At 46.2% G+C, this 15,998-nt stretch overlaps 1 protein-coding gene across 4 annotated transcripts in view; it reads right to left on the bottom strand.

The window, feature by feature from the left end:
* Positions 1 to 15,629, bottom strand: part of SLC26A5 (solute carrier family 26 member 5) — a 36,662-nt gene extending 21,033 nt beyond the window's left edge. For all 4 annotated transcript variants that reach the window (XM_075557662.1, XM_075557660.1, XM_075557659.1 and 1 more), the window contains exons 1-7: positions 15,478 to 15,629; positions 11,874 to 12,013; positions 11,131 to 11,241; positions 9,672 to 9,838; positions 8,623 to 8,787; positions 6,198 to 6,350; positions 2,035 to 2,117 (exon numbers count right to left, since the gene is read on the bottom strand). In XM_075557662.1, the coding sequence (XP_075413777.1) occupies positions 2,035 to 2,117; positions 6,198 to 6,350; positions 8,623 to 8,787; positions 9,672 to 9,838; positions 11,131 to 11,241; positions 11,874 to 12,013; positions 15,478 to 15,629 (971 nt within the window). The remainder of the gene's footprint in view (positions 1 to 2,034; positions 2,118 to 6,197; positions 6,351 to 8,622; positions 8,788 to 9,671; positions 9,839 to 11,130; positions 11,242 to 11,873; positions 12,014 to 15,477) is intronic.
* Between the last annotated feature and the right edge of the window lie 369 nt (positions 15,630 to 15,998).

Below are 15,998 nucleotides of genomic sequence, written 5' to 3' on the forward strand. Positions count from 1 at the left end.
CATGATCCGATTTTTACCTTGCAAGTCTGGCTAGACCAGAGGATGTACACTGGTACAGATAGCAAATGGAAAAACAGGGAATCCAGGGTGGGTGATACCTTCTGGACCAGGGGTGTGAGTGGCGATACTGGGAGGATAGAGGGAGCATGGTGTGGAAAGAGGAAACAGATTACAAGGATCTACATGTGACCCCCCTCCCTGGGGGACAGGCAACAGAAAAGTGGGTGATGGGAGATGTCGGACAGGGCAAGATATGATGAAATAATAATTTATAAATTATCAAGGGCTCATGAGGCAGGGGAGAGTGGGGAGGGAGGGGGAAAAAGAGGAACTGATGCCAAGGGCTTAAGTGAAGAACAGATGTTTTGAAAATGATGAGGGCAATGAATGTACAGATGTGTACACAATTGATGTATGTATGGATTGTGATAAGAGTTGTATGAGCCTCTAATAAAACGATTAAAAAAAGTAAAAAAATAATATAAATGGCAAGTCTTAGGTGGAAATTCGATGGTTTATGGATTTAACCTATCAGTGTGTTATTGTTTTTTAAAAAACACAGAAATCTAAATATAAGAATTTCCTATTTAATCAAATTAGGTGCAACTAGTAACTGAATAGGATTACCTTTTGGATCCAATCAAAGACTAATGCCCATTACACGACTTTCTGTTCGAGCCTGGTGTGAGGTAACGGACAGACTGAGTTCCGAGTGCAGCCTGGGACTCACCAGCAAGGTCCTGACCTTCCTCCATGTCTCTCCAACATCTACCTTGGGACTGCACCGGCAGGCTCGCCTCTCCCTTTCCTGGCTTCACTTTCTTCACAGCCTTCTTAGGATTTGTTTACTGGATTATGATCTATTTCCCTCAGTAGACTATAAGGACTTTCCTTTTTCTTTTTAATTGCTGTGTCCCAGGCACAGACTAGCCCTCAATAAGCATATGCGGAACAAGTGAGAATCAGTGAGCTCTCTTACCTGTAAAGTGGGGATAGTGATCTACCTTGTTAATTGGTTACTGTACGCGTCAACTAAGATGGTGGGTATAAAGTATTTTATAAATTATAAACCCCAATAGGAAAGCAAGGTGCTCTTATTGTGCTATTATTATTTACATAGAATTGTGCTAAATGAAAGGTTCAGGATACCAATTGTCATGAAAAGCAGATGGCTTGAACAGGCTGGATGCCATCAATGTCCAACATCTGGGGAAATGTCTGTCTGTGCATAGGGACAGTCTTTTGGAGAAAGTACAGACGGTGAGGGGAGAAAGAGTCAGAGAGACGGAGACGTAAAGGAAAGAGAAAGAGACACAGACTCAGAGAGAGGCAACCAGTGTCAGAGATGGACAGGAAGACAAGGAGATTCTTAGAAGCCACTTTTGTTCCTTTGAATATAAAGTGAATCATACATTAAAAATATAAAGCCTTACATAATATAGATGGAGGAAAATAAGTAAATCATGATTTGAAACTAGCAGAGACAGCCAGTTACATTCGATGAACATAGCTGAACTGCTCACTCTGTGTCATGTGCCCGGGAGTAACTGCACCACGCCATGCTTTACATGCATTGTCTCCTGCTGCTCACACCGCCCACACATATTGCCGTATAGACTCGTCTGTAAGCCGAGTTTTCCAGCACATTTTTAATGCAGTTTTTGTGGCAAAATTAAGTGCCTCGGCTGATATTCGGATCGGCTGATACTCGAGTATGTACGGTAATTATCGTGTCCAGCTGCCAGATTTGAGAAACTAAGGCATTTGCTCAAGGGCATGCTGCTAGGGTTCAGGTTGTTCTGACAAGGAAGCTGAAGTTCTCAATTACCATGCCATGCTGTTAGAGTTTTTAATAATTGTCAACTGCTAAACAATAAGAAAAAAAACACAAAATAAAAGACAAAGTCACACACTCACACGCACACCAACTGTGAGTTCTCTGATGTGTTGGGGGGAAAAGATCTATTTTCATTGCAACAGCACTCCTTGATTATTGTAGCCACACTGTGACGGAAAATAAACCAAATCGCCTACCCCAGAGGAAGTGTTCCAACAACATCCACGTTGTACGAGTCTTTCAAGTTAAACCCAGCGGAAATGCCAGTCCCCATGACCACCTGAAATAGACACAACTCCCAATGCACCTTCACACGCGGAGATGCAAGCACTCACTGAAAAACGAGCTCCCACGGATATGTCAGTCAAGCCCAAACCCGTTCTTGTTTTTAAGGTTCCTTTGGAAAGCCAATAACGACAGTTCATCCCAGCAAATCTCCCATCCCACATAATTAAAATTAAAGCGACCGTTTCCTGTAGGCGGGCCCTCTTTTGTTCTGTGCTGTTTGGTTAGCTGAAAGAGGCCATAAAGCAGTGGTTCTCAACCTTCCTAATGTCGCAACCCTTCATACAGCTCCTGTTGTGGTGACCCCCCAACCATAACATGATTTTCGTTGCTACTTCATCACTCTAATTTTGCTACTGTGATGAACTGGGTGACCCCTGTGGAAGGGCTGTAAAACCTCTCAGGTGTTGGCTTTCTTTTGGCAAAGATACAAAGAGTCCCTGACCAGGATGTCATAAATAACCCCAAACGCAGCCCACTAATACATCTGATGACGTAGTATTGTGTACAATGATGGTGTACCGTTATGAGACACATGGGTGCTCTCAGACTCCCCGGGGCCTCTTAGGAGGACAGCTGCACAAGTGTGGCTAGACTAGGGCCCCCCATCAGTGACCCACAGTGGTCTTCACTCGTTTCAGGGTCTCAGTGGAAGCACACGTCACCGGACGCGGGCCATGCTGGACTGCCGGGGCGTAGATTTAGTCGGGGTGTGAAGTACAACCCTTCGTGAGCTACAAGAAGGAAAGAATACCAGAGAGGTTGACAGTAATCTTCTTCATTCCCAGGAATGACTGCTCTATAGAGGAGCCCCCGGGGTCATGGACAAGTGCTCCACTGCGAACTGTAAGGTTTGTAGTTCAAAACCACTCAGCGGCTCCATGAGGGAAAGACAGACCTGGAGATTTGCTTCCATAAAGAGGACAGTCCGGAAAACTCTGTGGGGGAAGTTCTAGTGTTTAGCATGGAGTTGCTGTTACGTGCTGAAATGGACTCCTTGACACACCACGACAGCATTGCTGTAGAACGTTCTCAGTGGGTTTGCCTGCACAGAAGAAAGAAGGGCACTAGACCCTCACAAGTGGTGGCCACTGCTCTCTCTCTCTCTCTCTCTCTCTCTCTCTCATTGCCAAGAGTCGATGCCAACTCATAGTAACCCTGTAGGGCAGGGTAGAACTGCCTTTGGGAGTTTCTGAGACTGTAACTGTTCATGGGAGTAGAGAGCCCTGTCTTTCTCTGGAGGAGTGCCTGGTGGTTTTGAACTCCTGGCCATGTGGATCACAGCCCAATGCCTAACCACTACACCACCAGGGAACCAATCATACAGTAAAGTCATTGTTCAAATCAGCAGCTGGAAAGACCAAAAACACAAGTGCTTTGGGCCGCTTTTCTGTTGTGTTCCATCTCCAATTGCACTTAGTGAGAAATTGATAGTGTGTGTAGGATAGTCAAGTCCACAGGGGATACCGGCCCAGGTTCCTGGTCCATCGGTTTCATTCTATGGCAAGTAATTTAAACTGCAGTTTTCCTACTAACAAGTAGATGCTTTATGAAATGGGATGTAAAAGTTGCAGAGATTTTTATTACCAAAAACAAGTCTTGTGCTTCAGGGAGTCATGAAGAGTCTCCCCGAACTCTCCAGTATGGCTTCTCTTACCTGTGGCTCTGAAGGTTTTGATGAAGTATCTTAAGAACACTGTCCTGAGGTATGATTACCAGACCATAATTACAACGATAGGAGCGATGGCAGAGCGATGGCTAAGCAGTCTACTGCTAAGCAAAAGATGGGCAGTTTGAACCCACACAGAAGCTCCAAAGGAGAAAGACCTGCCTGTTGGCTCCCGTACAGATTACAGTCTGAACCCCTATGTTGTTGCTGCTGTTGTTAGGTTCCATTGGGTCACTCCGATCCACGGGGAACCAATACACAACAGGACAAAACCCCGCCCAAGTCCTGCACCATCTTCACAATCGTTCCCATGCCCGAGCCCCTGGCTGCAGTCCCCGCATCAGTCCATCTCGTTGAGAGCCTTCCTCTTTTCTGCTGCCCCCTGCACTTTACCAAGCATGATGTCCTAATCCGGGGACCAGTCTCTCCTAACATGTCCAAGTTGTCTTTGCCTCCAAGAAGCACTCTTGCCGTCCTTCTTTCAAGACAGGGTGGCTTGTCCTTCTAGCAGTCCATGCTATTTCAATATTCTTCACCAGCACCATGATTCAAACACATCTATCTCTGTTGACAGTTGTAGTCTATCACACAGTCTCTATACGTGAAAACTGACTCGGTTGCATTGAACAGCAATGATGACAATGAAAACGGTTGCCCTGGGAAACTATAAGGAATCTGCTACAGGAATCTGGGGAAATGGACACAACTAATGACCCAAGCCAGGCAACTAAAACCACTGCTGCCATTCTGGCTTGGCTGTTAAAGGAAACGCTGGTGGTTCAAATCTACCAGGAACTCCATGGGAGAAAGACGAGGCTTTCTGCTCCTGTAGATTTATCGCCTTGGAAATCCACAAGGATGGTTCTACCCGGTCTCATATGGTCATTATGAGCTAAGAATCAACTTGATGGTAGAGAGCTCTCTTCTTTCTAACACAAGGGAGCTGAGAACCAGCTCTTAGACTCCAAGAGGAATCAGGAATGGCAGGCACCCCCAAGAGAAAGAGATAATCTTGCTCTTGGGACAAAACCAAATGGTGGAAAGACGTCAAAGGAAAGGCTGCTTTGTCACCTACACCAGTCCTTATTTCTGTGGCTGGAACGCTTGGCTAAACGTGCATCAGACACCTGGGCTTTTTCTTTAGTCTTGTTCCTGAACTCTGTCTCCAGGGCACCTGAGAGCATGCAAAGGGACACCATGGGACAATACAATGCTTCAGAGAAAAGTGGCATCTGTCAGAAAAAACTGACTTCAGACATTGTACAAACTTTCCAGGAAACCTCTTTATTGTCATTTGGATGAACGTTTGTAGAGAAAACTGGATTCCCATTCAACAATGCACCCAGATTTTGACAGACTGGTCGTAGCCCCGTAATGTGACAGCATTCCCTCGAGGGACGTCACTTTCCATCTGCACGCCCATTCCTTGGGAAAACGACGGGCTTGGGCACAGCCGGGCTTCCAGTGGTTGGATGGTCGTATGTTGTTGAGTGGATTTCAACTCACAGTGGCTCTACAGCACACATTACCTCTATCACACAGGGTTTCCATTCGGAATATTTGTGGAAGTAGAACTCTGGAGTTTTTTTTTTTGCCTGTGGAACAAGCTGGTGGATTTTAACTGTGGATTTTTTGGTCCTTCACAAAAAATCCATGTGGATCTAATGTGGAGGGTCCCAAACACAGCGCCATCAAGTAGATTCCTACTCACTGTGATCCCTGGAAATATTTCCGGGAGCAAATAGCCTCAGCTTTCTCGCAGAGAGTAGCTGGTGGGTTCAAACTGCTGACCTTTTGGTTAGTAAGCCCTGGGTGTACCCACCGTGTCATGTTGAGGGTAGATGGGGCCAATCTGATTCTCAGACCTGAGAAGCTGCGCAGTACTCACACGCATACCCATCCCATTAAAGAACAGTGGCAGTTATTTAAGAAGACTACAATATTTGTCCTTTCAATTTATGGGTATCATTCTTTAAAATGATGCACTAAGTTGTTACATTTGAAAATGACTTGACAGCAATGGGTTTGGGTTTATTTGTGTGATGGGGTCAGGGGGTGGTTAAGATAATACATATCCATTAAAAAATCAGATTCTGAAAAATAAGAAACACAAATCTTCCAAAATCCCACCACTCAGAGATAATGTCAAAATGCATGTGTGTGGCTTTCTCATGTGTCTTTAAAATCCTATGTCTGCACTTGAAAGCTTTTTGTCAGTGTATTTTTTTCAAGTTCATGTCCACAGATTCTGACCTTCTCTTAGCAGAACTGAGTGGTGGTGGGGGATTCTCTACCTCCTTGTTTTTCCCCATCCACTTTGAAAGTCCGGACAGAAAGAGTCAGCTGTTACAGAAATAGGTGTCTACGGTGGAGAAGTTAGACAAGTCATTGGGTTGAGTCACTTACCGCAAAAAACTCCAAAGGAATCGGTGCTGGCAATTTCTCTTTAAATCTCTCATTAAACTCCTTGCCACCCAACAGCAAACCAAAAACCATCAGCCCAACGCCTAGGGAACACACGTTGAGGTTTTTAACATTCTGCAACACAGCAACTGTACTCTGTAACACAGCGAACACTGGGTGTTTAGATCAAGAAATGGCCCCGAACAGTCTCTAGTGCACTACTTCACACCAGCCATTCCATCCTGGATGCTTCCAGATCGAGCGCCCCAGCTGAATGTGAGTGCTTGGTTGCTTCCCCCACTTCCACTCAACCTCATAATTTGATAGTGGCAATTCGTAGCCAACAACCTTATAACACTTTTGTTCGCCACCCCTCTCTTTTGTTCATTCTGCCGATGTCATAATGCAGTAGTAGAGCAGCGGTTCTCAACCTGCCTAGTGCCGCGACCCTTTCTATGGTTCCTCATGTTGTGGGGAACCCCTCTCAACCATAAAATGATTTTCGTTGCTATTTCAACACTGTAATTTTGGTACTGTTATAAATTGCAATGTAAATATCTGATATGCAGGATATGTTTTCATTGTTACAGATCGAACATAATTAAAGCATAGTGATTAATCACAAAAACAATATCTAACTATAATTCATGAAGTGTCGTTTTTTACCTCCAATACTGCTTTCAACACAGTAGCTGCTCTCTACACACGTGTGACTGCTCTGCATAAGGACATTATGGTGCCCACCCTGTCACATACACCTGTATTTGTGATGGGGTTGGTTATGTCATCACACCAAGTACTTGTATACAGGCATATCTGCATTGTGGGTGGACCTGCCTGGATATGGATAGAGGAGTGGCGTCTTGGTTTCTAAGACCATCGGAAAACACATAAGTATGTGTTAGGCGACCCCTCCAAAAGGGTCCTTTGACACCACCTCCCACCCCCTCAAAGGGGTCACGACCCACAGGTTGAGAACCACTGTATTAGAGCATCCAGAAACGTAAAGCTGAACCTGAATCCTGAGCGTCAGGAAATAATTAAGCAGTAGTAGCAACAAATCAATCCAAAAGCAAACACATGGAGAAGCATGTAGGAGCGGCAGCAGGCAGAAATCATTTGTCAGTAGGTGGGAGAGAGATTGGGTGGGCTTTGAAGCCAAAGGAGGGTTGAAGAAAATGTGCTAAAATTGATTGTGGCAAGACTATTATACAACTCTTCTTGATATGACTGAATTATTGACTTGTATGATGTATGGAAGAAGTGCCAATAAACTGTAATTAAAAAAAAAAGAAGTGTTGAAGTTTGTAACAGAACCAGGAGAACTAGAGAGAAAATCAGGGAATTATTAGGGATCTTGCTAACATGCCAATTCTGATTCAGAATATCTGTGGTGAGAAGGGAAATTCTCAGGAAGTAGGGAGTGCTTATTAGAAACCGAGGAGCCTAGGCACACATCCTCCTTTCTCTTGCCGGGAGCATGTGCTGGTGTGATTGTGGGGTGTAGCTCTCTGTGACAACGCATTTAGGGAAATCTTGGAGGAAGAAGCATGCCGCCAGTGTTTATGGCTTAATAGCTGTCTTCCCGCAGAACTGAACGCTAGAGAGAGGCAGAGCCGTGGCTCCTTCCCTCCCTGCTGCATCCCAGCACCCACCAGGGCCAAGGTCAAGAGTAGGCGTGTATCTACCTACAGAAGGATGGCTTTACTCACACCTCACAAGGGTTAATATGTAGTACGTTCACTGTTATCTAGTCCTAACTAGGTTATAATTTCCATTTTATCCACAGCCTGTTTAGAAGTATGTCTCCCCACCCCCACCCCTGCCTCACGTGCGGGATTCTAAAGCTATAATTAGTTATGGATGTCTAATTAGATTGTACCAGGTGAAAAAAGATAGACTTTTTAGATTTCATGGCTTAATCCATGATAACTTGCTGCCATTGTTCCATTTGTGCTTGCCAATAATCTATATTTTCTGAGCAGAGTACAAGTCTCTATATATTTGATTAGCCAAAGCTGGTTAATTGTGTTCGTTAAATCTTCATTTTATAGCCTTGCTTGCTTGTTGTCTGCTGGGGTTAGCAGTTTTTCAGAGCCACACCTTCTCCCACTCTGCCTTTAAATTATTTGTGTCCTTCCCTCGAGTACATCATTGGGTCTTGAGGAACGGTGGTTTCTTCAGCTAATTAGGCTGGAATATAATCGCCAGATAAAGACCCCCCACTGAAGACTACTGTGAAATAGACAGAATCACACCGTCATAAAATGAGCGTTGGGCCTGAATGTTCTGAGAAGAAACGTCCAGAGGCACTTTGTTTTACAGGGATCCTGGGAGGGGTGGGAGTGGGGGGGCATAATGAGACTTGAGAGTGAAGAAGAAAAGAGGGGAAGGCAATGAAAGAAAAACCAGGAGGCTGCTTACGTACATACACCACGGAAAAGATGCCGCTGTAGCGCTTGGTTTTGACGCCAAACAGGTACTTCAGCATGGAGGTGAAGACGTGCACGGCGGCGGCGGTGGTAAAGCCGCGGACCAGCGGCTCCGTGAGGTAGATGGCTACAAATCCAAACCTGCAGACACCTAGGCAAAACTATTTTTTTAATGACAAAGAAACAGATAAATCACATGGGAGACCAGGAAGCTGAAACCCACAGAAAACACACCACAGCTTTTCTCTGGGACATTTGCTCTTGCTCTCTGCATCAGTGAGGCACCAATTAGTCACTGGTTTCACTGAGCACAGCGAGGGCTTGGCACCCCACAAAGCATTGGCCATCACAGCCCCCTGCACAGCGGACCTGTGGACGTGCTTAGCTCCCCTGCGGCGCCTCAGCACCTGCTGTTCATCCATGCGTCCCCATGCTGGTAGCTCAGCTCGCCTCGCTTTGGGGATCTTCCGTGGACCCAGCCAAAGCTTGCTGCTGCTGTTGGATGCTCTGGGGGCAATTTCAACTGGGACCGGTCCCCTAGGATCAGGTGGACCTTCTCCCCCGGGGTTTCCTAGGCTGGGACCCTACAGGCTCCAGCCCCAGGGCGCCCCCCGGGGCATGGTGGTCAGGTTAGCAGTTGAGTGCTTCAGGAGGGTTAGCCGCGAGGCTTTTCAAGTTGGCTCTTCCGACCCCTCTGCCACCGAGCTTAGCTGCCCTGCAGTGAGGAGCCCCAGAGGACAGCGTAGAATCGTCCTGTCCTGCCGGTTTCCTATACCTTCATCTTACTAGAAGCAGATCGCCATCTCTTCTCCTGTGGAGTGGCTCGTGGCTTTCTGGTTACAGCCAAACGCTGAACCAGCTGTGCTTTCAAAGTTCCCCGGCTGCTCCTCAGTGCCAGCGGTGGCGAGGAGGGCGCACGGGTGCAGCGGTGCTCTCACGATACCATGACCCGGGTCTCAGGCCACCATGCAGTCAGACGGACCCAGAGTGCTCTGTGGAGAGCACGTGAGCAGCCAGGGCCCATGTCCCCGTCTCGGATCCTTACCTGAATGATTCCTGAAAGTAAGGTCACCGACATGGCGACTTTCACTCTCAAGGCATCTCTGGCTTCTGTGCCGTTGGTCGCATTGACGCCTCCTGGAATCACGATGTCATCCGGTACCAAGCGAACAGCCACGCCACCAATCATCAGGCTAATCACCGCGAAGGGCCCTGAAATAACGACACACAATGACCACTGCTCAGGAGTCCAAGGAAACTCTCTCTTTTTAAAAATCATTTTATTAGGGGCTCATACAACTCTCATCACAATCCACACATACATCAGTTGTGTCAAGCATATTTGCACATTCGTTGCCCTCATCATTCTCAAAACATCTGCTCTGCACTTAAGCCCTTGATATCAGGTCCTCATTCTTGCCCGCTTCCTCCCCAAGGAAACTCTCTTAATGTATCAAATGCAGTTATTGTCTTTGTGCCAAAGACACGCGGTCTGCACAAAGAGCTAGCCTGGAAATAAAGCTCCACTGCCCTCCTCTGGCATTCTGCTTCTGTTGTGTAAGGTGGGGTTTTTGGTGATCGATTGTATTTTCCAGAAATGACCACAATCGTCTGTCCCATTGACATACTCTCCCCCCTCCCCCACTCCCCACTGATATGCTCGTTGGAATGGTGTCCCTTTGTCATCCAAAGGAGAGAGGAAACCTCTTCTCTCCTTGTGGTGTCTGAGTGGGCTTGTGGCTTGCCAGCAGAAGCAGCAGCAACATCACAATTGCCGTCAAAGCGATAGCAAGTGACTTCTGAGGCTAGGTCACAGAGTGATGCAGCGTCTGTCTGGAGAGTTTCACTGTTTGTGTTGGTGTCCTGAGCACCACGGGTAAGAACGGTCAAGCTAGAAGTCTGGGACCACAAGGAGGAAGGGAGGGAAACGGGAGGGGAGACAATGAGAGGAAGAGAGAAGGGGGAGAGGATAAAGAGGGAGGGGGTGAGAGAGAAAGACAGGTTCAGCCAACCCTAGTGTGTGTGTGTGTGTGTGTGTGTGTGTGTGCGTAAGCTGGTTGGAATCTCATGCAGTGCTAACACTCTTATGACATTCATATGCATCTGATCTTAAATACGCTAAAGATATGTACAATTCAAGACCTAAAATATGATAAAAATAAAAAAAGAACAGGCACAGTAATCAGAAACTTGAAGTACGATTATTGGAATAAATAAAAAGATATACTAGATGCATACAAACTGTGTTAAGAAATGAAGCACTTAATCTTATTTCACAGATTTCAACAGCTGTTCTTGGCATAGAAGAAAATTGGGTCTCTTGGCCATGCCCAGAGGATTAGCTCATCCTATGGGATGGGGTGGAGGGGCATTAAAAACACCCATTATGTATGCAGCAACACCATTCTTAAGCAGATGCCCCACTAATGACCATGTGATCTCTTTGGGAAATTTCCAAACTTGGGAACCCATGACGGCACTGAGACATCCGCGCAGGCTTTTACCTATGGAGATGTGTCTGGAGGTCCCGAAGAAGCAGTACATGATGACAGGGTAAAACGAGGAGTACAGGCCGAACACCGGTGGCACGGCGGCCAGCATGGCAAAGGCTAGCCCTGGGGGTGGAAGGCAGAGCGGAGAGAGGGGAGTTCAGACTGAAATCCCACAGTGCCTTCGCACGGCTCTGCATAGCCCTGCTCCCCACTGAGTGAACGACAATGTCCTCCTTCACGGGGACGTTTCAAGTAAAGTCACAGACCCGGGAGCGTTCCATTTATCTTAGTCAAAACAGACAACCCCGAGGCGATCGAGCTGCGCCCACAGAGTCACCAATGGACTCGAACCACGGACCTTCCCGTAGGCAGCTGAATGAGGAGCCGCTACACCACCAGGGCTCCTCGGTATATCACAGTTCTTTATTGTTAGAATGTGGGCTTAGGAGCCAAGGAGTCTGACAACGACTATAGCAAAATATTGAAGTAAAGCAACCCCAGCTAGTCTCAACAAGTACTGATCTGATGAATGAGTTCACCATATTTTATTACGAATATCCCTGGGACCTTTTAGGAGTTAAAAGTTTCAATAATTTCTTTAGATAGTCAAAGGTTACTTGAATGATACATAAAAATTATTTTTACAAACATAAAAACTGTAAGTTTATAATCATGATGAAAGAAGTAGAAAAAAAACCCAAGCAAATTGAGGAAACAATAATGAGGAAAAAGAGAGGAATCCGGACATTACTAACCTTGCGGAAGCTGGAGCACTCCTGTGCTTATCCCTGAGACCAAGTCACCCAGTACATACTCCTTGAACTTATATGCGGGCAACCACTTAGTTATGGGTAGAAACATGTAAATGATATTTCTTATCTTCTTAGGGGTACATCTGGGAGGACAAAGAAAGAAATGAAACTGTAAGTGAGGAATATTCCCATGGAATTCACAGCAAAGCATTTTTCCTTTAGAGAGAGCAGTTCTTCATAAAGACATCCTAGTTGGTAAAGTTGAGGGTAAGTGAAAATGAGGAAGACCCCCAATGAGATGGATTCACAGTGGCTGCAACACTGGGCGCAAACCCGACAGCGATTGCGGGGCTGGTGGAGGACCGGGCAGGGTTGCCTCCTGTTACACATGGGGTCACTGTGAATCAGAATAGACTCAGTGCCTCCACCAGCAGTCACATGCTCTGGAATGATAAGGGACGCAGACTTGGTGCCAAGGAGGGGCTTTTTACTCTGCAGAAATCAGGGGCAAGAAGAGCTTCCATATATATATATATATATATATATATATATATATATATATATATATATATATATATAATTATAGAGCATTATCATGGAACCAATTATATAAATATATGATTCTCTACAAACTGACTAGGACAAATAAGAAAAATTTAAATTTGAAGTCATTGAGATTTTATTTTACAGAAATACTTAGTGTATTCTTTATGTTGGCAGAAAAGAGAATTATTTACTGATGAGGTTAATTTTGATATGGAATCACTGACCAGCCTCTGCCCATTTAGGTTTTTCCCGTTCTCACAAGATAAAGGGCATTTATATAGGTATCACCGAACTTTATTAACATGTGTTCAATGCTCAGTTACCATGTCTAGCTGATTTGGTTAGGTAGAACACCATAATCAAGGCCCTGAACTAGGCCGAGGAGGGTTAGGATCCCAGTCTCGGGCACAGCTAACTCAATTGGTGTAACAGAGTTCACAAAGACAGCCCTACTGTGGTGTGTAGTGACTGGGATCTTCGAAGCGAGTGCGCAGTGATCTACGGTGCAATGATTGGTCTCTCCTCCTCTGAAGCACAGAGTGAAGAAAATCAAAGACACATGAACACGATTCATGCAAAGAACTAAGCGATTACGTGACACTCAGCCTCTATGACCCTGAGACCAGAAGAACTAGATGGTGCTCGGCTCCCACTACCCACTATTCTGAAAGGGATCGCAACAGAAAGTCCTTGGAAGAGTGGGAGGAAAACAGGGAACAACACTCAGAATCATAAATAAAGATCAGTCTTAGAAGGTAGACACATTCTAACATGGGTGAAGGAGAAGGCAAAACAAAAACAAGAGCCCGACCAGGTTACCGGGTCTGACGGCGCAGAATCCCTGAGGTACCTGTGGTAGAATACCTGAGGCCATGGCCTCAGTCACTCTTCAGGCATGGGACTAAACTCACCATGTAGCTCCATTTTCACCCATACCACAGCCAGGTGTAGAAGGTGAGCAATAATACCAACGAGGCGTGCACTCCTCAGAACAATCAACCATGCAGGACAAAAAGGGTAACACTTGCCCAAGATAAAGATCAGGGTACTTGAAGGAAGATGAAAGATGGCCAAATGGAGACAGGATGCACAGGGAGGAAGTAGGGAGAATGCTGCCACACCACTGGACTGCATCAATGTCATGAAGCAACATGTGTATGAGCTGCTGCATGCAAGCAAACTTGCTTTGTTAAATTTACCCAAATGATAAAACGTTCAGACTAACCAACAAACAAAGACCTCAGGGACTTGCATCGAGTCTCCAAATGGTCCAATTCACTTTGATACACAGACTATGTCTCAGCTGGTAATCCAAGAAGTGACTGAATCAGAAATAGGGACAGACGAGTACAGCTCGGCTACTACTATGACAGCCATGCCTGTGAGTGACAGATACGCCCTCTTTTCCTTGCAGAAGACAGTGTTTTATTAGAGCACACATGCTATTTTACATGGTGTCTTGGAGCTTTAGAGGACCTCGTACTGAGATAAAGGAAGATCTTGTTAGCAAAGCATAAGGCATCTATGGCAAAAGCACTAAGTTTGGATGAAAAAAAAAATTGGATTTGATACCAGTGTCTTTGTTTGGAAAATTGAGGTATCAACAGTAGCTATCAGTTACATAGCACACTTAGCACTTTACATACAGGAATGTATTGAACACCCCACCGCCCCCAGTAGCCTATGAAGTGAGTACTCCGATTAGTACCCAGTCACAGGACTGTGCAGAGTCTGGTTCTGTGGTGCATAGGGCAGCTATGGGTGGGAACCCACGCAAGGGCGCCTAGCAACGACCATGACCAAGAACACAGCGGGTCATGGTGAGACCAGAATGAAAACCCAGACAGTCTGGCAATGGTGTCAACATCTTTAACTCCTCCTGAGTGTAACATCTGGAGTATAGGGTAGCTATGAAGATTAACTGAGCACAGTGTGGGTCCAGGAGGCATCGTTCAGTGGTTTGGTTTGGAGTTTGGGGACAATCAACAGGACAGCATGAGTTCCACCTGTACTAACATTCCTAAGTCTGTAATCTAGCAGTGTAACACGTAGGCTCCAAAATGCAGAGAACAGGACATGGAGGGTCCTTGACACTATATGTGGGGGATGTGGATTCAAGGTGCTAACCAATGGCATAGATGCCTGAGGTGGACAAAAGGACAGCGTGGTTGGGGCACTCCTGGGACATTCCAGAGAAAAGGTAAATACATTGAAGGTGATTGGGAAGTGGGATTTTTACACAAACACTTTCATAGATGTAAGCTATAGTAAGGATTTGCCATGCATTGAGTTGGGTCCCTCAAAAATATATGTCAACTTGGCTGGATCATCTTTCTCAGTGGTTTAGCAGCTTACTAATGATGTAATATGGTAGCTATGTAATATGTAATCATGTGTCATTGTGTGATCTGAAGTGATCAGTCAACAAGTTGAAAGGGGATTAAAGGGGGGGCGGAATACAACACTAAATTAGGTCACAGCCCTGATCTAAGGGAAGTTTTCCTGGGGGGGCGGTGGCATGGATCATCTTTTATCTTAAAAGAGGTAAACGTAGATAGAAGTGAGCAGAGAATAGGACCCGGAGGGGACTTTACGCTGGGCACTTAGATTCCAGGTGCTAACCACCGGCACAGATGCCTGAGCTGGACAAATGACAGTGTTCCAGCCCCTGAGGGAAGAGCTTGACCTGGCTCTTCTCGGTATCCTTCTGCCCGGATCCGAGCTGACAACCTCCTAGAGCCAGGGGAAGATGGAGACAAGGACTTTCCTCTATAGCCAGCAGCGAGAAGAGAAGCCTTCTCCTGGAGCGGCGCCCTGAATGCAGGTACTTGTCCCCTGAAAGGCGAGGAAACCCTTCTGCTGGCCAAAGCCATCCACTTGTGGGGTTTCTCTTTAGCAAAGGAGGTGACACGCACCAGGACGCCCGTGACCACTCAGACACCTACCACCAACGGGACAGTGTGGACAGAGCCGAGTGCCCACCATCATTCTTTTATCCACTTCCCTAGAGAGAGCTTTCTCGACTTATAAGTCGACCCCGTACAAAGGAAACGCGACATACGTGAATGCTTGTTTCAGCTTATCCCCAATGGAGTCGGACACCTTGTCCTTCGTGTGCAGCCGTTCCTGGAGGACGGGATGACTGAAGATAGGCCTGTCCACACAGTACTTCTGGGCGGCCGCAAGGATGTCATTCTCCTCAGCATGATCCATCGTCCTCTGAGATGATTCATCAACAGCCGGAAGCAAGCATTTCCCGGTGACACTAGAGGAGAAAAAAAAGAGTCCATTTCGATGGCAAAGTCCCAGGGATGGCTGTTTCCAGCGTCTCCTCCTTGTGGCGCTCTGCGCATCTCTGAGGATGCTTTTTTCATCTCTGGACACTTTGGAGCGGCGGTTCTCCACCTTCCTCACGCTGCGACCCTTTCATACAGCTCCTCATGTTGGGGTGACCCCCCAACCATAACATGATTTCTGTTGTTACTTCATCACTGTAATTTTGCTACTGTTATGAATCGGGCGACCCCTGTGAAAGGGTGGTTTGATCCCCAAGGGGGTCGCGACCCACAGGTTGAGAACTGC

The sequence above is a fragment of the Tenrec ecaudatus genome, chromosome 9, assembly GCF_050624435.1.
Source record: "Tenrec ecaudatus isolate mTenEca1 chromosome 9, mTenEca1.hap1, whole genome shotgun sequence".
Taxonomy (NCBI): domain Eukaryota; kingdom Metazoa; phylum Chordata; class Mammalia; order Afrosoricida; family Tenrecidae; genus Tenrec; species Tenrec ecaudatus.